Genomic DNA, 24,494 nt, shown 5'->3' with positions numbered 1-24,494 from the left:
GGTGCCACCACATGAGCACACGTACTGCACATGGTGTGGGGAGAGTTTTGGGTAGTGTAACCTATATGTGTACCCCACAGCGAAGAAACTGGGAAGGTCAAATGGCTCCACAAGCACACAGGCATGTGCAGAGACTGTAAAAAAGCAGTATTCCAGGCTCTTTGATTTTGGAAATAATCTCTTTGGATAGAAAAGTGAATGCAGAATATACAAGTGGTATCATTTGTAAAACACTAATAAAGGGGCGGGCGTCACACGCACCTGAGACTGCTAACAGAGGTAGTATCTACTTGGTTGCTGCAGAATCTGGCCCAGAACCCCCAGCCTTAAAAAGTCCTTTAACCTCTAATAGTCTGAAAGCTTTAAGATGGGGTATGGAAGAGCAGTAGACCAAAACAAGTAAGGATTAATTATTTCAGGTAGTCCTTCTTGGAGCACTGTTTTGTTTCTTCTCCTTTCTGCTGAAGATTATCTGTCCCAGCAAGGTGGAAGAGGCAGACCTTGGAACAGGAAGGTCCCAGACTAGACGCAGCTGCATAGATCAAACTTGGTATACAAACACCTAGAAACTAAGAGGCAACTGTTAGTGATTAATTATTTGAAAGAATTTCAGTGAACAGTTCTGAAAAGAAATGTTTAGCCTGCAAAACCTGTTAATAAATTCTAAAATAGTAATGGTAACAAAATTATGTAACTAGGACATTTCAGCTTTACTGGAAGGAATGCGCTGTTAATGGTCGAAAGGACTTTGCCATTACTTGTTGACAGTGAGTGCTATCTGAAAATACGGAATTATTTTTGCATTTACAGGCGCAGCATAGGTTGGATTCAAGATAGAATGCTGTCTGGTTTTAAACTGTGATGAAGCAGTACATCACCCGTTTCTTTGGAAATCATCATCCAACTTGACCTGAAAAACAATAAACTGGTTTAATTAGTGGTAGATTTCCCCATGTAGTTGGCACTTCTCAGTCCTTTTGGTAGGATAAATATTTTAGTTCTTCAGAAGAAACACGTTAAAACTGACAGCAACAGGAAAACTCTGTCTGCACTAAGGCCTGTGTGTGGCCTACTTGCAACTTCTGAAACTGCTGTGTTACAGAGTTTTGAGGCAGTACTAAAAATAATTGTGCTTTGGGGCTTACTGAAACCTACTGTTAACAGAAGTTGAAAGGCACATACAGCACAAATTGCTCTTGATTCTGGTCAGTTCATATACCTTTCAAGTATCTCCACATTTGCTTCTGAAGTTATTTCAGGAGACCATTATTGCAGCCAGTAGCATCTGTAATTAAATGAGATCTGTGTGGCCAGAAAGATGTATGGTCTAGTGGTTCAGTTCTGTGAACCATGAGATTTTTTTTATTGCTGTTGTTTGTTACAACTTACAGACTTATTATTTTAGGAGATTGTATTTTCCGAATTTGGATTGTAAGGTTCTAGAATTTTAGATGCTGCTTGAAGATCAAGAACAGAAACTGTTCTGGTGGTTAACAGCCCGTTTTGTATAAATGAAAAGATAACTGGTTTGTCAGAGGGGAAGTGATGGTTCTAGCTTAGGCAGGTAACTTGGAGTAAGTAGACTTCAGCTAAGCTCATTTTGTCTCTCTTACTATGCACTTTTACTTTGGCTTCTCAGTTTATGTTGTATAGAATATGTATACAGCAGTGGCTGACTTGGAAGAGTTTTGTAGAGGTTTGCTTCTAATTATACTAACGTTATTCATGCAGTTTCAAAGATAAGCATATAGGGATGTCAGAAGCAGCCTTCACGTCTTGAACGTGATTTTATTTGACTTAGTGGCTGCTTTTACATCTGTAATGACAGTATGTCCTGCTGAGAACAATCTCCAAAAAGAGGTTGTTTCAGAAATGAGAAAGCAGTGGTTGTGTTTGATCTGAGTCTAGCTAATGTGGTTTCAAGTTTCACTTTGTGATACAGGGCAACATGCTTTCCGATCTAACTTTATACAGCATTTAAAATGCTGCAAAGTACTGTATCTAAATTTTCAAATAAGGTACTGAATTTTTCTTACATAGATTTAAAATATTTCAAGCCTGCTGGACAAAGAGAATGGCAAGATTAAATTAAAACAGCCATCATATACACACATAACTGCAGATGTTTTCAGCACGAGGAAATAATTAATTTGTCTGGAGGATTATCATCTGACCCTTTGGAAGTTTAAAACGGTCATTAGTTATTTGAAGTAACGGTCAAATGTAAATTAAATTGAAGGGCCTCAGTGTAAACCAAATAATCTGTTACTTTATGGCTGAATCCATAGAACTCATCTTAATTTGTCAGGATAGTAATCAAATGCTGAAATTTCAGGCTGTATCTATTCTGCTGAAGTTGATTGGTGTAGCCATAGCTGCTTTACTTGAATAAATGAGAAGTGCCATTTCTGATGAGCTTCGTCATGGCAGCCGTCTTTACTTTTTGCCACTTCAATTTTATTCTGAAAGGTAGTATAAACTCTCTTAGGAATCATGGTTGTTAAGAGCTAAACTAGAAAAACCATCACTGCAAGTCAGTTTTGCAGTGCTGTAATGGATTGTAAGTGAAGACTAGAAATGTCGGTGACCTTTGACAACTTGGAATACGTTCCTGATCACTCTAACATTACTACTATACAAAAACATTGTTTTATTATGTGTGATAAAACCTAAACTAATCTGTGATACGAAAAGGGAAATCTTTGAAAAGTTGCTGAATTTTGTAAGTTTCGTAAGAGTGGGATGCCACAATAACCTTTCTTTTAAAAACTCACTGAAAAAAATTAAAGGCAATATAAAAGGAGCATGAAATTGGATATCAATGTTGTCATGATTGCATAGCAGCTGCTCAGAAAGAGCTTCGCTAGCTGTCAAAACCAGCAGAGATATTGATAGTGCTCCGAGTCAGAGATGAACAATCCTTCCGCATTAATCTGGAAAAAGTTTACTTGCCAATAAACTGGAGTGAAAATCTGACATAACATTAGATTTCATGCCAGAAAGATGATAATTCCTTAAAATACAGTTATTTTCAGAAGAACAGCAAAAAACTGATCAATACCTGGTCAGTTTGATAACCTCTAGTACCATCTTAGTAGTTTCTGTTTGGGGGGAGGGGAAATTTGGGTTGTTTTGGGGGAGTTATTGCTCTGTCGTTTTTTTAATAGGCTTTTCTTTTTCTCTAAAATGTTTTTTTTTTCCCAATTGCTAAATGAAAAAAATAACCCAGAATAAAAACATCAAGGCAAAATGATAAACAGAGGATAGGTAGACATTAAAAATTATTACATAGTTTAATCAGATACTAAATAAGTTGTAAGATTGGATTGGAGAAAACATCTTGTTACAGTAACTGTTGATGTTGCTTGTAAAAATACCCAGTTTCTGTCATCAGAACCCCCCCCTTTTTTTAATAGCCTTCAAAATGCCAGATCATCATCAGCCTTATTTGTCTACTAGTCTCCAAAAGTTGTCTAATGTAACCTAATATTGTATTATTGAATATCTTGATGTACTTTGGCCTGCAAAACAGTATGCAGAATTTAGAAGTCAATGTTTAACTCTCCTTCCTCACCAAAACGTGTTTAACGGACTTGTAAACTGACTCTGGCAAAAGCTTTCTCTTTTTGTTTACAGAGTCTCAGTGGATACATCTTGTAGCAGTTTGTTCCATTCTGTAGTTTTGGAATATGCGATTTAACTTTTTTTCTTTCATTTACTAAGGCATCACTAATTCTTCTAGAGACATTTCCATCTGAACAGGGAAAAGCAATTTCACTAACAGTTAAACCTCATAATACTTAAATATTGCTGATATAGAATTTTTATATATTATTTATATAAATAGAAGTATTAAAACTGAGTTTTAACTAAAAACAAATAATAAACCAGACCTTTTCTAAAATCTTCTAATGATAGGTACTGTAAGGTATCAGTTGTCTGTTATCAGTGGATGAGGTACTAGTGTCCACAATTCTGGGCTGCACTTGTGTATGCTGCTCATGAAGTGTACTACTTACTTGCTGTAAAGATAATTAATTAACTCTACTTCTCCCCATACCCCCTACCCCTATTATTTCAGGAGGTGTATTTCAAGAATCATTCAAAACAGAAGCAAAAGGAAGTCATGGAGAAGAATGGAAACAACCACAAACTTCGTGTTTGTGTTGCTACTTGTAACCGTGCTGATTACTCAAAATTAGCTCCCATTATGTTCGGTATTAAGGCAGAACCACAGTTCTTTGAGCTTGATGTTGTGGTGCTTGGTTCCCACCTGATTGATGATTATGGGTAAGGTGAATTTCTGTGTCTCTGCCAATCTGCTTTTGGGGTGTTAGTGATAATGTCATGAATGTTAGGTAACAAAAACCCTTGTCATCATCATCAATGTACACAACACATTTTTAAATGTATTTTTTTCAGATTTTATTTCATTTTGCAGCATCTTCTGAGGCTCTGTATTTTGGGGGTTTTCTCAACCAGTCTTGGAATTTTAGGAAGATTTTGTGTAAATGCTGTAACTAAGATCTTCAGCAGGATCACAGACTATAAGTAAGAAACTCATTTCATTCAGATATCCCGAAGAAATGCCCTACGGTTTTTAATTTTCACAGAGAAAAGATAACCTTCGGTCATTTTAAGTTTCAGCTCTTCTGCTTTGCACAGTTATTGGAAAAACTACTTAAATATTCCATAACCCAGGGGAATACTGTTAGTTCTTACTTCCAGGAATGTGGAGGAAGGAAAGGGTCATTGTCTCTTTCTGACAAAATGAGTAACTGGTAGATCTGTTAGGTATGGTTTGGCAGAAGAGAGTGCCAACTGATAGGGGCCCCTCTGCTGGACGCTGTAAGGAAGCAGTCAGATCATCTGCCTGGGAGGACAGAATATCTTGGTCCAAATCCCTTCTTTGTGGAAGGACTTCCCACATCCCAGGTGCATATGCTCTGCATATGTTGTCAGGCTGCATTTGCCAAATTTGGCATAAAAATAGATTGGGGTTTTTTTTCACCCCATTTAAAAATGGGGTGAAATAGATAGGAAAATGCTTACTTTGCAAGTCAAAATCAGACTTGAGCATAAGGCTTGCAGCATATCAGCATTGTTGAACTTTTAGAATATACGTATCTTCAAGTAAAGAGACTCTTTGGACTTCTGAATGGGAAATTTTGGCACTTTATAAGTTAGAGCTTGAGGAAGTTACATTACCTCAAACTACTAATACAGGAAGTTCCACTGCTGCCCTTTCTCAGTGTAGTGCTCTGTTCCTTGCTTTGTACTGGACATTCTTTCTGTCTAATAACGTACTGAGGTGAATTCAACACCACAAAACTAACCTGATTTTTAAAAACACAAACAAAAAACGCCAATGGAATTTCTTGCCAGGTTAGCATGTTGAATTAACATCCTGATTGGAGAAACAATGTAATCCTCATTTCATTTGCTGAAGAGGGGAATGATGGCCCTGATTTTTCTACAGTCCTGAACTCTTTGCTGTCTGCAAGACTTGTACAAATTAATATGAAATACTACTTTTCCAGTTCTGTCCAGTACCTGTCTGTCTGATGTAAACAGGTATTGTTTGTATTATGTGTAATGTACATAATTACAATAACTGTAATGCACAAAGCAAGAAACATGTATTTTGATTTGACAAATGTTGCCGTCAGTTGCTTTGTGGCAAGTGTTCTTAAAACCTGGTACTGCGGGTTTTTTGGGGACATAGCCCTTCAGTCCTGGAGGATCCTAGAGAATTAGTGGATCCTTAAAGCGTATGTGTTCTAGTGATTTGAGTAGGGTAATCAACAGTAGCAGAATTGAAATGATAGTGATCCTGTGAGATGTTTTTTACTGAAATGCTTGGAGGATGGTAGAAGAAACAAAACGGCAAGAACACAATCTTGTTTGTTCCTTAGATTTTGACCTTTCAGAAGGGAAAGATACAGAAGAAAAAGAATACAGAAGAAAAGAGAAGAAAGCTTCTTGGTATAAATGCACATAGTAGGGAAAAAGGCAGGTCTATGAAGTGTAATTGTAAATGGAGTTGGAAATATGTAATGCAGTTTATGCTATAAAAATCTGACCCACTTCACTCAGTCCTATAAAAAAGATTTGCCTTAAAAAACCCAAACAAACCAAAAACCTAAAAAAAAAACAACACCCAGAAACCTACCAGACAAGTTATTTGTAGGAACGTATCTGGTACGTTACAGCAGCGAGCAGAATTGAATAGATAGGGTTTTCTGTAGTTAATGTCAAATGGAGATTGCTTCTTTACTTGAGCTGAAGCACTTTATAGTCTTTGCTATCTTTGATCAGCTTGCAGATTGCGAGATTTTCATTTGTAGAATGTGAATTGCAGAGTGGATTTAATGGAAGTTAAACCTGATTTAAATCAGTTTAAAAGCGTCTTTGAATAAGACAATGTGGAGTTGAAGACAACATTGGAAAACTTCTGAGTTTTTACTCTCTTACTCCACCCAGAGTATGCAGACTTACTTGGGTCAGATTTACTGAATGTGGAACACAGATAATCATATAGATGTGTGATCTGGCATATTCCAAATACATAACTGTAAACAATAACAATTCTCAGTATTCAAGGACTATTTTAATTTTCTTGTTATGGAATGGAGCTGGTAACATGTGTGGAAAACACTTTTTTTTTTTTTTCCCTTAGTGCAAAAGCCTGTTTTCTTTGAACTTAAGGCATCTTTGTGCAGTGATGCCTTAAATCTGTGAGTGTGTAAGTCTTGATACAGCTCAAATACAAAATCTGAAAAATGGGTGCTAGCTGCAGGATATTTTCCTTCAACATAAAGGCCTCAGCTTTGCATCATATCTGTTGTATTTATATATCTGTCCAACAAAGTCAATATATTGGTGAGGAGTCAACATACCTTTCCTGAAAGGAAATCATGCCATATCTATTCTCCTAGAGGCTTTGCAAACACCTGAACAAAGAGCTTGATTCCGGAGGATTTCCAGAACACTTCCAGCAAAGCTCCTCGTTAAAGGTGCCTAGAAAAACTTGATGCTTGGAATATGAGGAAGCATCCGTATATGGATGACAAAATTCTGTTGAAATCTTAAAAACTAGCTTCCTTGATGCAGATGTGGTAAGCAGGCCTTTGTTCAAAGCCAGTATGATTGTTCTGATAGGCAGTTGTTTTGTCAAGCTATGTTGCTGTAAAACCAAGCTGTATTGAATCTAACCCTTTTCCTGTTTTACCATCAGTAATACCTATCGTATGATTGAACAAGATGACTTTGATATTCATACAAGACTGCACACTATTGTGAGAGGCGAGGATGAGGCGGCTATGGTGGAGTCAGTGGGCCTTGCGTTGGTCAAGTTACCGGACGTACTGAACCGCCTCAAACCTGACATAATGATAGTTCATGGGGACAGATTCGATGCTTTGGCCCTGGCCACGTCTGCAGCCCTGATGAACATTCGCATTCTCCACATTGAAGGCGGGGAGGTCAGTGGGACCATTGATGACTCTATCAGACACGCCATAACCAAACTGGCCCACTACCACGTGTGCTGCACAAGGAGCGCCGAGCAGCACCTGATAGCCATGTGTGAAGACCATGACCGCATCCTTTTAGCAGGCTGTCCCTCCTATGACAAGCTTCTCTCTGCCAAAAATAAGGACTACATGAGTATTATACGCATGTGGCTAGGTGAGCAGCCCACCTTTTATGTTTTTCATACAACTTTCAGCACTAGGTAAACTCAGTAACCAGATTATCAGTCTGTGGGATCTGTTGACCAGTACCTCTGAGAAAAGTACAGGAAAGAAAGAGACAGGCTTCTTGCTAGTAAGTTTGCTTAATTGGACATGATTATGAAGCATTAACTTGCTGCTTCTCAAAAGAACTAATATATTTGGTAATGGTATCTGCTTTTTCTTTCTTGCTACATTTATTTTTCTTTTGTTATGTGTGCTACCATGCATAGCTGGAAAGCTACAAATCTGTCCTAGTAGATACATCTAGTCCTTTGCCAAATCAAAAAAATAACACCTCAAATGGGGAATTTCTGTGAGCTCAACAATTTAAAAACAGAAGTGTCTTAGATGAGTAATTATTTTGGTATAAAGGATGTATTCTAATAAAATCAAAGCCATTCAGGGCTAATTAAACAAAATCAAAGGGAATTCAGATTATGAACATTATTTTGAGGAATGCATTGCAGCAGGGCAACATGCAACAAAGGCTTTTGGTGTTTCATATTCATTGACTTACAAATAATTCCTGTGGGGGTTTTTGTCTGCTTTTTATCTTTGATATCTCCTTTATGGCACATCAATCTGTGTAGTTGGAATATATGTATGCGTAGATGGAATCTGTGTAGTATTAAGTATGACTGACTTTTTAAAGCAGTGGGAATTAAGTCTTTGCTTGAGGATGGACAAATGACAGAAAACCTGAGCAGCTTCGGAGGTTTCATGTTATTCCAGATTTACACTGGTATGAGAACAGGCTCTTGACCCTGGTATAGTCTTGCAAAGCTTTAGAGGTAGGCCTGCAAGTTAAGAGTTCGCTGGGGTTTAGGTAGTGGTCTCTATAAAGTTATGAAACTTGCTTAGAGAGCCAAATAACAAGCTAGATCCTCCTGTTACTCCCTTGAGTTTTATTATAGCACTGAAATTTGTGTTAAGATACTCATTCTGTGCCTTGACTGTTCAGGCTTTCATATCAGTAGTTTCAAAAGCATGTCCTCCCTTACTCTTACTATTCTATGACAATAAAAGAACTTCTCTTGGGCTCCATTTGGACAGGTGAAGATGTCAAAACCAGAGATTATATAGTTGCTTTGCAACACCCTGTAACCACAGATATTAAACATTCCATAAAGATGTTTGAGCTGACACTAGATGCACTCATCTCCTTCAACAAGAGAACGCTTGTTCTGTTCCCTAATGTGGATGCAGGTGAGTGAAATACCTTTATGACAGAGGGACACATAACAGATTGTCTTTTAAAGCATACATTGGTTCATATGGAGTGCTTTGATCTGAGAACCTCCAGCCAGATGGAAATAGCTGGATGGTCTCAGCATCATGTGCACATCTCTTGCAGCTCCACGTTTGTATTGCTGGAGAATATTTAAGCTTTTCAGTGTGGGGAGGAAGATGAAGGGAAACTATGTGACATGTAAAAGCAATATTAGTGCCTCTTAAATTAACTAAAGACTATGAAAAGATTTTTGCAGTGGATTTGGGGATCAAACTTGGGCTTACATGCCCAGCTCTGCAACTCACACTGAGAATAGAAAGAGAACAAAACCAACTCAGAGCTGGCAAGTCAGTGAACAACTGTTAGCTCCTTTGCACGTTTGGACTTTCAGTTTAACAAAAGAACTTGAATCATTCATTCGACCTCTTGTTTTTCTATAGGAAGCAAAGAGATGGTTCGGGTGATGAGGAAGAAGGGCATTGAACATCATCCCAATTTTCGGGCAGTAAAGCACGTCCCGTTCGACCAGTTCATACAGCTAGTGGCTCATGCTGGTTGTATGATTGGTAACAGCAGTTGTGGTGTCAGAGAGGTAGGAGCATTTGGTACACCTGTTATTAACCTGGGGACACGTCAGACAGGAAGAGAAACAGGTACATGTTTACTTAACTACTTCAACTTCCTTATGGTTCTAAAATTTTTTTTCTTCCACAGGATAAAATCAAATGAATGTTTGACAGAGGCTGTCTTGCAGTATCAATGCAACATAATTTTAGACACGTTTTAAAGCTTCACTGGCTTTTCCTGTATCATGTTAGTGCTGCTTGTGTGCTTTACATAAGATAATGAGGATTTTATCTACAAACAAGTTAAAATATATCTCCGTTTGCAGTGGGTTCCATTTAGCAAAATAGGCAACTGTTTCCCTTTATAGCTAGTTTGATATTTGACGTGCATTAAAATATTTTAATTAATAATTAATTTAATTATCAAATAGTTATATTTGTATATTTAATTATTTATATTATGAAATAATCGATTGGAGATTAATAATTAAAATATATGGACTCTTCACCACTTCAGGAAGTAACTATTTCATGGACATGCAGATATGACACAAACAGTCATTTACTCTGTGTTCTCATTTGTGCATTTTTAATTTAATAGCAGAATTCTGTTGAAGGCTAATATTCTACTCTCTAGTGTTCTGCAATGCATGACAGCGTTATCGTAGGAAGCCACCTTGGCTTTAACAGCAGTGAGGGGAGGCATATAATTGATAAAGCACAATGTCAATCTGGCTGGAGTCTTTCCCCCTCAGAGGAAACAAAAATAACTGTTTCTTCATTTCTAAAATAGTTCTTATCCCCTAACATAATCTGAGGAGCTGACCTGCCCTATTATGTTAACTTCTGTCATCTAGGTGAAAATGTTCTACATGTTCGTGATGCTGATACACAAGATAAGATTCTGCATGCTCTACAGCTGCAGTTTGGTAAACAGTATCCATGGTAAGTACATTCATCTCCCTTCATTGGAGGGGATGCTAAAGCAGTAGAGTAAAATGCATTTAGTCCTGAGATAGTTCATCATATTTGACTAGAGTGCTTTTAATGCAATAATCTGAGGTTACAAATTATTTTTTATTCCATATACCTCATTCAGAGTCATAGTACAATGTCCAGTATGCAGATTTGTAAAGCAAAATGTTACTAGTAATATCTTGATATAACTAGTAATTTAATATCCAACAGAAGTTCAAGAGAACAAAATTGATGTTAGCTTAGACTACTAGCATGATTAAAAGCGCTTGTTCCATAGGAGCAGCATGGGGGAGAACATCCTGTGTGCCTACCTCTGACTCATGCCTGATGGACACACTGCTTTATAGCTGAATTGACATCAGGCATGATACACAGAGTCCTGAGTACTTCCCGGGGAGCTGCAGGGTTGTAGCAAGACGCTTTTCATTATTCCTCAGCCTTTAGGCTGAGTTCCTAAAGAACTTACACTACAGTTCTTTAGTGTATAAGTTTTTTTAAACTTCAAGATAAAATATTTAATTAAGGAGAAGAATCAAAAGTCTATTTCTTAAGAACCTCAATAGAATAATAAAACTGAATTCTGTAATATCAAATGTCAGATGCCATGTATGATATTTTAAAACCAGACTTGTATGTTGAAAACTCACATGAATGTATAGTATATTATAGTAGTTGTCATATGTGTGATAAGTACATCTTACCTGGACTTCAGCATATACGTAATTTCAGAGCTTTATTATGTAGGTCCTTTCATTAAACTTTCTAATTTTTTTTATTTTGCATTATTAGCTTTTGAATTTTCTACGTTCTGTGTTTCATATTCCAAAATGGAGCTAATGCCAAACTTGCACAATCTGTTGTGGGATCTTCAAACTACTGACACTATCTACCATATTCCATGACAGACTTGAGTAGTGTGAGCTGCAGTATTGTTATAGTAGCCATATCTTAATTTTGTAATGACACAGTGTTACAGCCCTCTGCCATATAAAAAACTTTATAGATTGCAGTTTATTTTCCAATTAAATGGATTTTTTTTTTCATATTATAGCTCAAAAATATATGGAGATGGTAATGCTGTTCCAAGGATTTTGAAGTTCCTTAAGTCTATTGACCTAAAAGAGCCACTACAAAAGAAATTCTGTTTTCCTCCTGTCAAAGATAATATCTCTCAAGATATTGACCATATTCTAGAGACACAGAGTGCTCTGGCTGTGGATCTAGGCGGAACAAATCTTCGAGTAGCAATTGTCAGTATGAAGGTAAATACTCTGTTTTGCTTTTAGAGATTCTGTAAACTCCATTGGGCTTTGTGGTTCTGTTCCTACAGTGGGGATATGGGCTTCTGACGCAAAGAGCTCCAGAACAAAGCAGTCCCACTAGCTTTTGCTGTTGAGGGGTAAAGTAGATTTTCCCCCATTTGTTACACCTCTTACATAGTCTTCATACAACTTGCATGCGGGTTTGCTCATCTATGACTACTCTTAAACTAGCAAAGCCCATTTGCAACAACCAGCATCTAGCAAAGGGATTCACTGAGGAAGAATGGTGGGTTCATGGTACGTGGGTTCAGGATACAGAATTTTACATCTCTTCTACCTAGGGAACAGCCAGTAATAAAAAAATCTTAGTACCTTTCTGCATAGAAGCATAATCAGTAAGACAGTACTGAGCCTTAGCTGAACAGTGTTCACTGTAATGAAATCATACCACAGAGATGTAGACCAATTGGAGAGGAAACTCACTGGGGAGGGGAAAAACCCCCAACCTTCAGATACGTAGAATCCTCTTCCATGAAGAGAAAAATCAGGTTCATTTGTGCATGAACAAGTAGTAAAGTCTTAAAACAGTGGAAGGGAAAAATACTTTGAAGTTTTTCTTTTCATCCACCTTAGCAGTCAATGTAAGAGAAGACTGGAATAGATAGTCTTGGAAGAGTATCGTGTCTTCATTGCCAAAGTAACAGGAACAGGTTAAAAATGTACTAGAAAAGGATTGTGGATTTGAGTTGCTTGATGATCTTCTAAAATTCCTATCAGGGTTTTGGTTTGTGGTTTTTTTGGTTTTGAGTTGACTTTGTTCTTTGGTGACTGAAAAGAGGTGCTTGATGGTTTAAGACCATCACTTGGAATAAACAGAATATGATACATACACTAGAACTCACAGACACTTTAAAGACTGAGTGAGTTTTGAGTCTGCAGTGCCTCTCTTCCTCTAAATAACCCACTTGAAATAGTCTTGAAGTTAGAGCCTTGTAAAGGCTGTACGCAGGGATGTTCATGTTTAGGGATACTGTTTGATTTAATGGTCTCCATCCTTAGAAGGTTCTCAACCCATTTCTCTGGTAATGGCACAGCAGGAAGCTTTGCTTTGCCTGTGTCTTAGCACTAACAAGTATGCATTGCTTGCATAGCTCTGCCAGTCACAGACAACATATTACAAATGTTTGACAGCTAACTTAGATGGAAGTTCCTGCATGGCAGACATAACAAAACCTGATGTCTTAAAACAGCAAGTGAGGCTACCAGAATGGTATCAGTATCAACAGTGTGCCAGAGCAATTGCAAAGGAACCTTACAGTGACGCAGGTATATACACCCATGACCATCAGCTGATCATCCAGATCAATGAAAAAAAAACCCCACAGAATTTCTACTCAAACTTGTAAGCTTCAAGTTTATAGGATAAAAAATTACTTGTTGATGGTGTAAAAATATTTGAAATAATTATCTGGGTTGATAAATGAAAGGATAGTTAGGACTGAGAAATTTTAGCTCACTTACTTACCTTCCTCCTGTTCACAGGGGGCGTAGGGGGCAGAACCCCACAAAAATCCTGAACGTTGCAGCACTTTAAAGATGTGAATACAGTTCATGTTGAGAAGTCTTTGGCTTTTATTCCCAACAGTGCTGGATAATTATTCCTACTACTAACACTGCATACTTTCAGATAACTAGATCAGTTAGACATAGTTACCCAGAAAGAAAAGCAGGTTGCCTGCAGAAAGATAAAGGACTATGTAAATGGCCCAGAATGTTTGTATTCATTTAAAAGGAGATGTCTTACAGATATTTTTAATGCCTTAAGGACAACCTTTAAAAGTGTAAGTCTTCAGCGGTAAAATTGATACTACATTTTCTGCCAACTCAGCCTGGAAAAAAAATTAATTAAAAAAAAAATCTTGTCCATTTTTCAGAGTGTAGCTTGAGGTGGCATTTATCAAAATTGAAATGTTAGCAAATCAGAATGAAAAGGATCAGACTTTCGTAATAAAACTTACACAACAGATTTAAGCATGTAACAGGAAATGGCAGAATTGAAGGTTTAGATTTTAGTTTTCTTTTTATGAAGAAAATGAGTTTTCAAAAGCTTCTTACAAAAGCTGTTGTGTCTTCTGATAATGTTTGCTGAAGCCTTGTCTTCCAAAGTAACTTCCTCTGATTCCCCTCCCTCTCCAAACCAAAAGTGAAGAGGAAACTATAAAAATCCCCAAACTCAGTTGCTGAGGTTGTGGGATCTAATACTCAGACCACTGAAGTCGTGGAATTTTCTGTTATTTTGGCAACAATGACTCAGCCATGTTGCATGTAGACTGTCTTTGTAACTCCTTTTTGCTTGGCTGTATTAATATGATGCTGTTCACTTACTGTAGAATACACGGGACATAATAGGGAGAATAACATTGCAAAGCAGCATATCTTCTACTGTGTCCTAGCTTAATCCTGCAATATTAACATTACATTAAGATTATTTCCATAGTACCCACAGGTTCAGGTGCATTAAAAACTGCTTTCATTACCACTGCATGACTCCTAGGGTTGAAAATAATCCCTTCCTCCTGAACTGTCCCTCCCCTATACAACATACATCACAGTAAATGGTACTCTATAACTATTTAAAGTGACTCAGAAGTACAATTGCTTAGAAGAAAAGTTATTTCTGAAAAGACTGTAAATTTTGCAAAACAGCAGTGTCTGTGACACCGTGCAAATCTTCCTTGTAGTCAAATAGGAAACATTTTATTCTTACAGCACTGTGGGTTTTCTGTCCTTTTTTGAAATTGCTACTCTTAATTTAACACTTAAGTATTGAGCTCAAGTGCATTGATATGTCATGGTTTATTCCAAACAACAGTTGCACTAGCTCCTGTGATACTTCCTTACACAATCCCCATATTCCTTAAAATATGTCTTTTATTTCAGATGAGAGGTTGATTACAGAAGCAGAACATAATGCCTAATCTTGCAAACTTGTCCCTCAGAGTTGTCAGTAATCTTGCACAGAACAGCCTGTAGAAACAAAATCTAAGGCATGCATCTGTGTGGGTTTTTTTAAAGACAGAAGTTACGACTCCATTTTTAAACTGGCCTGTAGTTTAAATTGAAGAAAAACTTGATCATGAAGTACTTTTCTGTGGGGCATGTTTTGTTGTTTTTAATTTCTAGGGTGAAATAGTTAAGAAGTATACCCAGCTCAACCCTAAAACTTATGAAGACAGACTAGACTTAATTCTAAAGATGTGTGTAGAGGCTGCGTCGGAGGCAGTAAATGTGAACTGCAGAATTTTGGGAGTAGGTAAGTTAACAAATACTCTGTCTTTTCATCTCAGTTTTTCAACACGAAATGAAATCATTGCTGATTAATTTAAAACACCTTTCTCAAACAGATCTTGTGTATTTTAAGCTCTTTAAATTGTATTCTTGACACAAAAAGTTTTTTAAATGTCTGAAAATAAGAAGCTGACTATAAAGACTGAAGTTGCCCCAGTCTGTAACGGCCATGAAAGCAATCTGCTAAGTTTCTAATATGTAAACTATATCTAAGATGTGTGTTGTATAGATTTTTGTGGATTTCGAAGCTCCTCTCAGAATTGTGAGTTGGATGTTCAGTGTATATTGAAGCTGAAACAAAGGCAGCTTAGTCAGGTTTCCTCTACTGTCTGTAAACCTTTCTTTACGGCCAGGATCAACTGTGCAGCAGAATTCTCAGTTACAGTAGGGCAGACTAAAAAGGCTAAAACATTGGATCAAATGTGCAGCTGACTGAGACAAAAGCAGCCTTTTTACTTATTTCCACTTTACTTACGCTGTAGTAGAGTCCCAAGTTAAACTGTGTGTTTACACCAGACAGGACTTCACTGTAATGATGAGTGGGAGCTTTGGTCTTAGACATTATTTATGAAGGTGACAATTAATATGTCCTGGATTTATAAGGAGGATGTAAAATCCTCACTTCACCTGAGAAATGCTCCAAAAGAAGCTTGCTCCAGACTAAAACTTGCTTGAATCACACAGTATGAAGAAAAGTTAATTTTAACTTCTTTTTTGAAAGCATTTTTCAAAACAATGTTAAGTACACAAAGCCATAACAAGAAATATGTCGGACCTTCAAATCAAATTTTCAGACTGTCTGTTGGGTAATACACATGACCTAACTACCCTGATTATTTTATGGTGTCCAAATTCTAAATCTCACGGAGAAGATGGTAAATTCTGCAGTAGTCACTATTGCAATTACCTAAGAACTGTTTACAGTCAGCTACGTTTATTAGGATAATGAAACCATAAACTGGTTTAGTGAGATTTATATATGGGGAAAACTTCTCTTTTGTTTGTCATTTTACAAGAATTACATTCATATTTATTCTTGAGCCCCCTTCCTTCTGTGACTGATTGCTTACTGTTCAATTACTGAGTAATGAGGAGAAGTTGTGCTACTGAGTAAGAAATTTATTACCTGGCTATTTTTGTTAGCTGCTCTTTGCCTCATTCAGACTTACAGTTTGAGTCAGAATACTAGCTGAAATTGAAAGGTCACTTTAGAGAATGACATAAAAATTCTTGTGGGAATAATTAATGTATTAGATTCTAGTCATTTCCTTAAGGCTAATAATCATAAGATGAAGAGTTCCTATAACTTGCGAGAAATTTTTGCAAGACTGAGCAGAAGGACTGGACTTAATCCTGGAATTTTTATCAGGAACAGTGGCCTTCTTCCAGCTGTCATAGGTAAGGGTAAAAGTAATAAGCACTGGAACTGAGTAAGGAGAAATAGCTACTAACAGAAAGCAATGACAAAAAATGTTCTCCTTTTAGTCCTATAAACTGCTGTCAGCACTCAAAATACTAGCTGCATGACCATAACTGCAGCTGAAGAACGCCCACTTACACAAAACAGGTTTGCAAAGTGATTAAAAAGTAGGACTGTTGGGTTGGGGGTTTTTTTCCAAACAAACCCCCACCCCAAAAGCAAACATAATTTTCAAAAAATCTTTTTGTTTTGATCAGGTAAATCTAGGTTGCAGCAGTTCTGCAGTTAGTTTGAATTTTGTTGGTTTTGTTGGGTTTTTTTCACTCAAAACAAAGCATTTATATTAAAAACAGATTTATGAAAATGAGGGAAAAGTAAAGACCATCAGGCCCAAAGAAAACTAGCAGCTGCTACTGACATATTTTTTTTTCACTTTTACAAAACACCAATTTTAAACCAAAGGAGATCCAGATCTACACAAATGTCGCATAGAGATACTTTTGGGAGCTATCTATTTATTACTTACTATTAGGCAGTATTTAAGTTATCTTTCTGGAGCAGCTAGTAGAGAAAAGAGGATGAAGAGATAGCTCCTGCTGATTCCCATAGTCACATCAATTACAGAATTAAGTAAATTAAGTAATTAAGAAAAAGTAGATATTTTACTAAGCTATTGCTGAGTTAGCAACCAAATGTTAAGTAAGGTTTTGTTGTAATAAACATCTGGTTCTTAAGATCCTAGGGAGACATTCACAGATTGAAACTGGGAATATCATTTCCATTAGATACTTGCTGACAGGTTCTCAGATTATTCATTCCTTACAAAGTGAGATTTTCAGGGGGTTTACAGCTCTAATGTTCAATTGAGCTGCTTGTCTTGTAGCTTTTGTGGCTGCTTATTATTATAGTGTTAACCCTGGGACTTTTTTTTTTTTCTGAACATCTTTAGATAAGTGACACAATTATATAATCTCTGTACAAGAATAATAGATAAAATGTTATAACTTGTTGTCTAGAGCTAAATACCTCAATAATAAAATGGCCTACTTTTCAAAGGTCCTGACAGAGTCCATGAACTTTGGAAGCCTCTCCAGCTAGAGAAAACTGGTTTGGCTAATACTGCCTGTTATTAGCCATTGTGCTGTTTAGTATACAAGTCTCTGAACACAGTCTTGATTTTTCTGCAAAATACTATTTTTAGGTAGAAATCACTTCTCAAAGCCCAGTGACTATTTTCAGTCATTCTAAGTCTTGAGAGTCACAGCAGGTTTCAGGACACTTCTGCTGTCCCAGGGCTTGAACAATTTATTTTGTACAGTTTGCTATTTTATATTTTTCATACCTGACTAAAAAGAAACACAAGTATTAAGTGATTTGATGCTATCTTGCCTGAAGTAGGAACATTAACTGTCTGACTGACAGTAACTATTACCCATCTAGTTAGTCTTAAGTTACTGGGTACATTGTCAGTAGAGCCATGGAGTTCTATGAATTATCTTTACATGTCAGAAATTGCACTGCCAGTAATACTTAGAAATTTTTACTTTCACGCTCGCTTCAAAACCTAGTATTCGAAATAAAAGTACTTCTCATTGCAAAGAGAAAAACAGATCTTTACTTGAAGTATTACACAGATCTAGTTTTGGTTTTTCTCTTCTGTATTTTTTGGACTTAGGTATTTCCACAGGTGGACGGGTAAACCCCCGAGAAGGAATTGTACTACACTCTACAAAACTCATTCAGGAGTGGAGCTCTGTGGATCTCAGAAGTCCAATATCTGATGCTCTGCACCTGCCAGTCTGGGTGGACAATGACGGAAACTGTGCTGCTCTAGCAGAGAGGAAATTTGGGCATGGAAAAGGAATAGAAAATTTTGTAACACTCATTACTGGTACAGGTGGGTATGTTACAGCTCAATGAAACCCAAAGTCTAAATACCAGCACCATCACTCAGAGGCTCAGCTGATCTTAAAAGCGTAAACACCACCACTGTGCGTGGAAAACCCTCATATATTAGGTTCTTAAACCAAAAATCCTGTTGCCACTACATTTATTTGTTTCTTTTAAGATACTTTTAAATTTATTTGGGCAAATGAAATGTTTTGCATAGTGTAAGTTTCTTGATAAAAGAAATCCTGCTGATACAGTTATGCAGGCAAACCATTTTTTTCAAAATAAGGAAAATACAAGCAACTTCAGATGGAATAATTTTGCTTTTTTCAGCTTTATAGCTTAATTCTGTTCCAGCTACAGAAATAAAAAGTCAAATCAGGATATGTACCACAGTTAAGCAAAATGAGTATAAGAGATGATACTTCTTGCATCTCAGATGCAAATGTGGGGTAACTTTCCTCATTTGTTAACTATATTGTCCTTTGGAAGGTGACAGTAATAACTAGCTGTTGAATCCCCACCCAGGGTTTGGGAAGCAGCAGCAGAGGATTGCAGGTAAGTGTCCTGACTTTTCAGCACACAGGCTTAACTATTCATATACAGCATTAAAACATCTCCTCTAAGATGCAGAGTTTTAAGGCCACTTGAAAGGTTAGTTCTGTGCATAAAGAGCAAGACTCACAAGTTTAAAAGATCTGTCATAGTAGTTTAGTACCATCCATAGGCTTTTTAAGAAAGGAGAAGCGTTATATACAATTTTGATATAGATATGAATAGGAGGGAGCTTATTAGGTGTGTCAAACAGAGAAGAGTCCTTTAATAACCAGTAATTTTTGGTTTTCCAGTATAGACTACTGATGGACATATTTTATCTTGTTTGTATTAGAATAAGCAAATGTCAATGTCCTGCAGAACTGAGACCTTTAAATACTGTATTTTATGTTCGGTTTTTTGGGGTTTTTTTAATCATAGAAGTTTTCCTGTCTTTGCAGGAATTGGAGGTGGAATTGTTCATCAACACGAATTAATCCATGGCAGTTCTTTCTGCGCTGCTGAGCTTGGGCATATTGTTGTATCTTTAGATGGGCCAGAGTGCCTGTGTGGTAGCCAAGGATGTATAGAAGCATATGCCTCTGGAATAGCATTACAGAGAGAAGCTAAGAAACTGCATGATGGTATCTATGTACTTTATTTTTGAAAACATGATTACTAAATTGCAGTATAGGAAGAAATTTGCAAAGATGACATTAAGAGAAATAGACCTGCCATCTTTTTCTAGGAGGAAACAAGAACAGGTGTACAGACAGCCAGGTAGGATTCCTTTGTATGGTCAACACAGGAGCTGCCAGAACCTGCATAGTACAAGTCTCTTTCAGTGATGACAATACCCAGGCAATCTGCATGCAGAACCACTGATCTCACAATTAACAGAAGCAAGTAGTAGAGTTCAGTCTTTCCTTTTTAAGCATGCTGTAAGGCAACTGGACAGGTATTCTATGAGGTTTGGTTTCACAGTGATTGTCTTTCAGCAATAGCTTCTCAGTCTTAGAGAAGTTTGAGAACATTTTTTTTTTTTATTTTATTAACTTTTCAGGCCCACAAGACTAGTGAATTACCATACTATACTATACCTGTTCCAGTTTGATGACCTGCTTCTACAAGTAGTCCCCTGAATAATACCGATATGCCCACGTTGGCTAAACTCAGGGTTGGACAGATTTCTCAGGATCCAGGCTTCAGTGTGCAAGTAAAAGAGATGTAAAGATCTTAACAGCCTGTTTGTCACCTTCCTTTTCTTGACTTACCACATCAACATGTTTTTCTCTTGTCTTTCCTTCTCTTCAAACAGAGGATCTGCTTTTAGTAGAAGGAATGTCAATGAAGAAGGAGGAAGTTGTTAGCGCTGCACATCTCATTCAGGCAGCTAAACTTGGGAACACAAAAGCAGACAGCATTCTCAGAACAGGTGAGAACACATCCCAAAGGGTGGAACACTCTCATGATTGTATTTTTGGGGATACAGAAATGGTAATGCACTGTAACACTACAAGCAGAACTCTACATATTGAGGACCTCTCTCTATAAAAATTAATAATGGTAATGAAACGTTAAAAATACATGTTGGAGGAAATGCAAGCAGAAGTGTGTACTAAAAGTCTCTGTTCCAATAAAAGAGAGGATTAAAAGCTTCTGCAAAGATCAATTTAAAAAAGTGAGCTCTCAGCATTCTCATATTGGAAAAACTGGGGACATTCCATTGTAGGCAAGTGAATGGCTAGTTTGAGCAAGAAAGGCAATTTTACATATTACTTTACATGGGATATCTTACTGGTTTAGTAGCTTTAAACATAGTCCTTTTCCTCATACATAGCTGATAGCATGAAGGTCATAACTTACAAGCATGGTAATGCATTGCTGTGTCTTTTGCATCTGTATCATTGAATAATGCATTATTGTGCACTAAAATTGCCTTTTTTTTCTTTTACTTTTGAAAGACAAAATAATGGCAAACTCACATTGTCTGATAACATAAAACTGCCTGCTATATGGAATAGAACACTTCCCTGATGTGTCATTTGCTGTTAACAGACCTGATTTCAACTACTAATACCTGGACTGCTTTAAGTATTCTACTTAATTTTTTTACTTTATCTTTTCAGCTGGAACAGCATTAGGCCTTGGAGTTGTGAACATTCTGCACACCATGAACCCCTCTCTTGTCATCCTTTCTGGAGTTCTAGCTAGCCACTATGTTAATGCTGTCAAAGATGTGATAAATCGACAGGCTCTGTCCTCTGTTAAAACTGTGGATGTGGTGGTCTCAAATCTAGCAGATCCTGCTCTTCTTGGAGCTGCTAGCCTGGTACTGGATTATACTACACGTAGAATATACTAGGTACCTGGAAGCATTCTAGAAATGGACTATTCAAATTCCTAATGGGTGGAGGGAATACTTTGCCCAAAATTTTTCTTTGAGAGCAGCTACTGAATCAGAGTAGTGTTCTAAATAGTGACTATTTCAATTTCTTAATTGAGGTATTATCTTTTTGTATTTTTCCTAAATTTCATCTGGCTTCATAGGAACTACTGTGCAATGCTGGTTTTTAATGACCTCTGTTGGTAAGCGTGTATGTTGCTTTAAGTGTAGTTGAATTTATTTATGAGTGTATCTTGATGTATGGTGGGGAATGTGTGTATGGTGTGTCAAATTATATCTAGCACTTGGGGATCCATATCTCATTTCCCACCTATGTGAAATGAGAAATCTACAATGTAACCAGCTTTTCAGTTTCCAGGCTTCCATCCACAAACTATGTTGTAATCACCAGTAGCAGGTAGTAATTTCAGTGGGTGGAAACAAGGGAATTTGTCTCGTCCAAAAGGCTGCCTCTAGAAACTGTGGTTCATGAAGGACTTAATGTAAAAAGTAACTGCCTCCACCATCTTTATAGGGCAGAGTCCCATTTTAGAAGCTCTGCGTATGAAGGAAAAACAGTGTGGTCTAGTGAGCTTATACCCTGCAGAGCAGTCCAAACTGACAAGTGTAGCAGTGAGCATCTTTTGTCTTCCGGCTGTGGCCAACAATAAATTGTCTGAATTTTGTTGCTTGAGGTTTTATCAAGGGACTTAAGTCTACTACTTTGCCAAATTAGCAGAGGGGGTAGCCAGTTAGCTGAAGTTCAGCCGTGTGGCACATCTAATCATAAAGACTCTGCCTTTCAAGAAAACCCTTCCACTGCAGGGTGACATAGTGCCATCTTCTCAGCAGTTCTGGTGGTTGCAGGTACACTGTTCTTGTCCTGCATTCACCATCAGCCCTGAGGATGGAAAGTCAAATCTAAGCCCCATCCTCACTTTCAAGACATTCAGAAGCCTGGGAGTGAATAATGTCAAATACTAATGAAGGCTTGCCTGTGTTTAACTAGTCCTTCTTGATACATAGCTCTGTCTTTATCCAGCTGCTTTTTAGTACACTTTCAATATACTGTAGTAATAACTACCTGACAAAAGCAGAAACTGAAAAACAGACCCATCTAACTGACTGGATATCCCAGAAAAAGGTATGTGTGGAGGGACAGTCACAAGACAATCTTCTGTCCTGTATTTAATGGCCTATTTTGACATCTAACTCAGCCACTGATTATGTTCTCAGAAGCCCAGTAATGTACTAGTACACGGGAATAAAGGGGCTGTTTCCCTACTCTTTAACTTCTCCAGCCAAAGTGAAACAAGCTTCTGCAACCAGTGCACTCTGCTGTACAATAATCTTGGACTGAATACCTGTTAGTATAACATACCACTCTACAGGCTAATTCTGAGATATAATCTACACAAGTTGCCTTCACCTCATCCTCTCTTCACAAGGATTGCTTACTGAGAACTCGCATCTTCAGAGCAGATTTCAGAAAGCCCACCAGATCTCTTTCTTGATGTCTCCAGGAATAACTGTGCAGTCTCTATACTGTAGTTTTTCTCAGAATCAGCAAATGGTTAAGAACAAATATTTCCAAAGCCATAGTAGGCTTTATGTCACCAGGGGTTCCTTTTCCTATGTGTCTTGGTTTACTTGGTGATTGCTGCTGACCAGTACCAAAGCAGTAGTTCCATGAGCAGGTCAAGGAGAATTTGGCTTTGCTCTACAGTGATAGTTGCTTAGGTCAGGAGTAACAGTATCGAGGCTCTAACAGAGAAGAGCCCTGTCGTTTGATCTCTCAATCCTCTAGCATCACGAGGAATGCCTGTCTAAAAGTGGGACCAGGCTTTGCCTTCTGGACTTGCTGAAGCTCTATATTTTTAATGTCTTCAGACTCCAGATACATATTTTTATTCTTTTTTTAGCAGCTGAAGGGAGGATGCAGGCATAGAGAAAGCATGAAAGACTAAAACTTACTTGAAAAGTTCTACTGTAAACACCTTTTCATGTTTATTCCTGTTAAGAAAATGGTTCTTAAAATGCTTGAAAATACTTTTTCTGTCAACTGGACAAGAATTTGCTGCGTATGTGCAAGACATACAGAAATCCTTACAGTTTTCCCTGAGAAGTTTGTGGGTTTGTAATATCAGAAAGAATAAAAAAAATTGTATTTAATACATAGTGATTATTTTTTTTTATTTCTCCTTCCTCCCCGGTTCAGAAAGCTCTGCTTTGCTGTGGACCAGAGGTTTTGTAGTCACTAGCTCCCAGCTGTACCCAATCCCAGGGGGAGTGAACATCAGAGGTTCACAGGATACCTGCAGTACCCTGCTATCTCATTACTTAATGCTAGTCCCATGTCCTTTACAGCAGCCCACGCCTTGAAAGTCATGGGCTCCAGTGAGGGCAAATCAGCATTTTTATCTATTACTGGGAGGGAAGAAGGGGAGCAAAAGCACAAGACAACAGCTGAGCTCTCTCTCCCCAGCTGTTAACAGCATCTCAGAGCCTAAAGAAGCAGTGCATTCTCATTACCTGCACTGGTAGCATCTGCTAATACTACCAGATGTAGGAAGAGGTTTGGTTTTGCGTTGTCTTTGGGAAGTGCATGTAGTATCCTAACTGCTAAAGCCTTACCAGGAATGCCCCTGCCCAGCCCTCTAAGCAGAACTGCACATGACACTCAAAAGCTTCATCATGAGGAGACCCCTCATGGACATGCATGTTTATAATGAGCATTGCATGAGCAAGTACCAGCAGTACTTAAACAGCAGAGTTCCAAAAGGTTGGAAAGTCACTTAAAACTGGAGTTCTTACTGCTGTAGTTTATAATTCATGTAACAAATGTAACACCTCTACCAGTGCCTGAGCCTTGCCTCTGGTAGAAAAAGACTGCTTTGTTCTTGGCAGCTCTGCCTAAGCATAGAACCCAACCAGCCAGGACTTAGGACCATGAGCTAGCCAGCTTTACAGATCGCTGCTGGTGCTTTGCAAACCCATAGCTAACCAGTACAGCATCAAGGTTTGGAATTTCTTTTTGGTATCCTGAGCAGCAGGTTTAGTTTTTTTGGTATTCTGAGTCTTTGACCTGCCATCCAGACACTCAGAATTAACAAATGCCTCAGCCTTCTGGTGTTCTTTTCCTC

General features: G+C 37.7%; 1 protein-coding gene across 5 annotated transcripts in view; it reads left to right on the top strand.

Moving 5' to 3' along the window:
- The window catches only part of GNE (glucosamine (UDP-N-acetyl)-2-epimerase/N-acetylmannosamine kinase), a 34,425-nt gene extending 10,896 nt beyond the window's left edge, over nucleotides 1–23,529 (top strand). For 4 of the 5 annotated variants that reach the window (XM_055790894.1, XM_027780270.2, XM_055790893.1 and 1 more), the window contains exons 2-12: nucleotides 4,082–4,290; nucleotides 7,238–7,689; nucleotides 8,790–8,942; nucleotides 9,408–9,620; nucleotides 10,391–10,478; nucleotides 11,563–11,773; nucleotides 14,957–15,086; nucleotides 18,217–18,438; nucleotides 19,427–19,609; nucleotides 20,284–20,400; nucleotides 21,095–23,529. In XM_055790894.1, the coding sequence (XP_055646869.1) occupies nucleotides 4,082–4,290; nucleotides 7,238–7,689; nucleotides 8,790–8,942; nucleotides 9,408–9,620; nucleotides 10,391–10,478; nucleotides 11,563–11,773; nucleotides 14,957–15,086; nucleotides 18,217–18,438; nucleotides 19,427–19,609; nucleotides 20,284–20,400; nucleotides 21,095–21,330 (2,214 nt within the window). In that variant the 3' untranslated portion in view covers nucleotides 21,331–23,529. The remainder of the gene's footprint in view (nucleotides 1–4,081; nucleotides 4,291–7,237; nucleotides 7,690–8,789; nucleotides 8,943–9,407; nucleotides 9,621–10,390; nucleotides 10,479–11,562; nucleotides 11,774–14,956; nucleotides 15,087–18,216; nucleotides 18,439–19,426; nucleotides 19,610–20,283; nucleotides 20,401–21,094) is intronic. The other variant, XM_055790895.1, reaches the window with a different exon arrangement.
- The last annotated feature ends 965 nt before the right edge of the window (nucleotides 23,530–24,494 follow it).

The sequence above is a fragment of the Falco peregrinus genome, chromosome Z, assembly GCF_023634155.1.
Source record: "Falco peregrinus isolate bFalPer1 chromosome Z, bFalPer1.pri, whole genome shotgun sequence".
NCBI classification, from domain to species: domain Eukaryota; kingdom Metazoa; phylum Chordata; class Aves; order Falconiformes; family Falconidae; genus Falco; species Falco peregrinus.
Note: the sequence above shows the minus strand (reverse complement) of the source record. Positions and strands in the feature narration are given on the sequence as shown.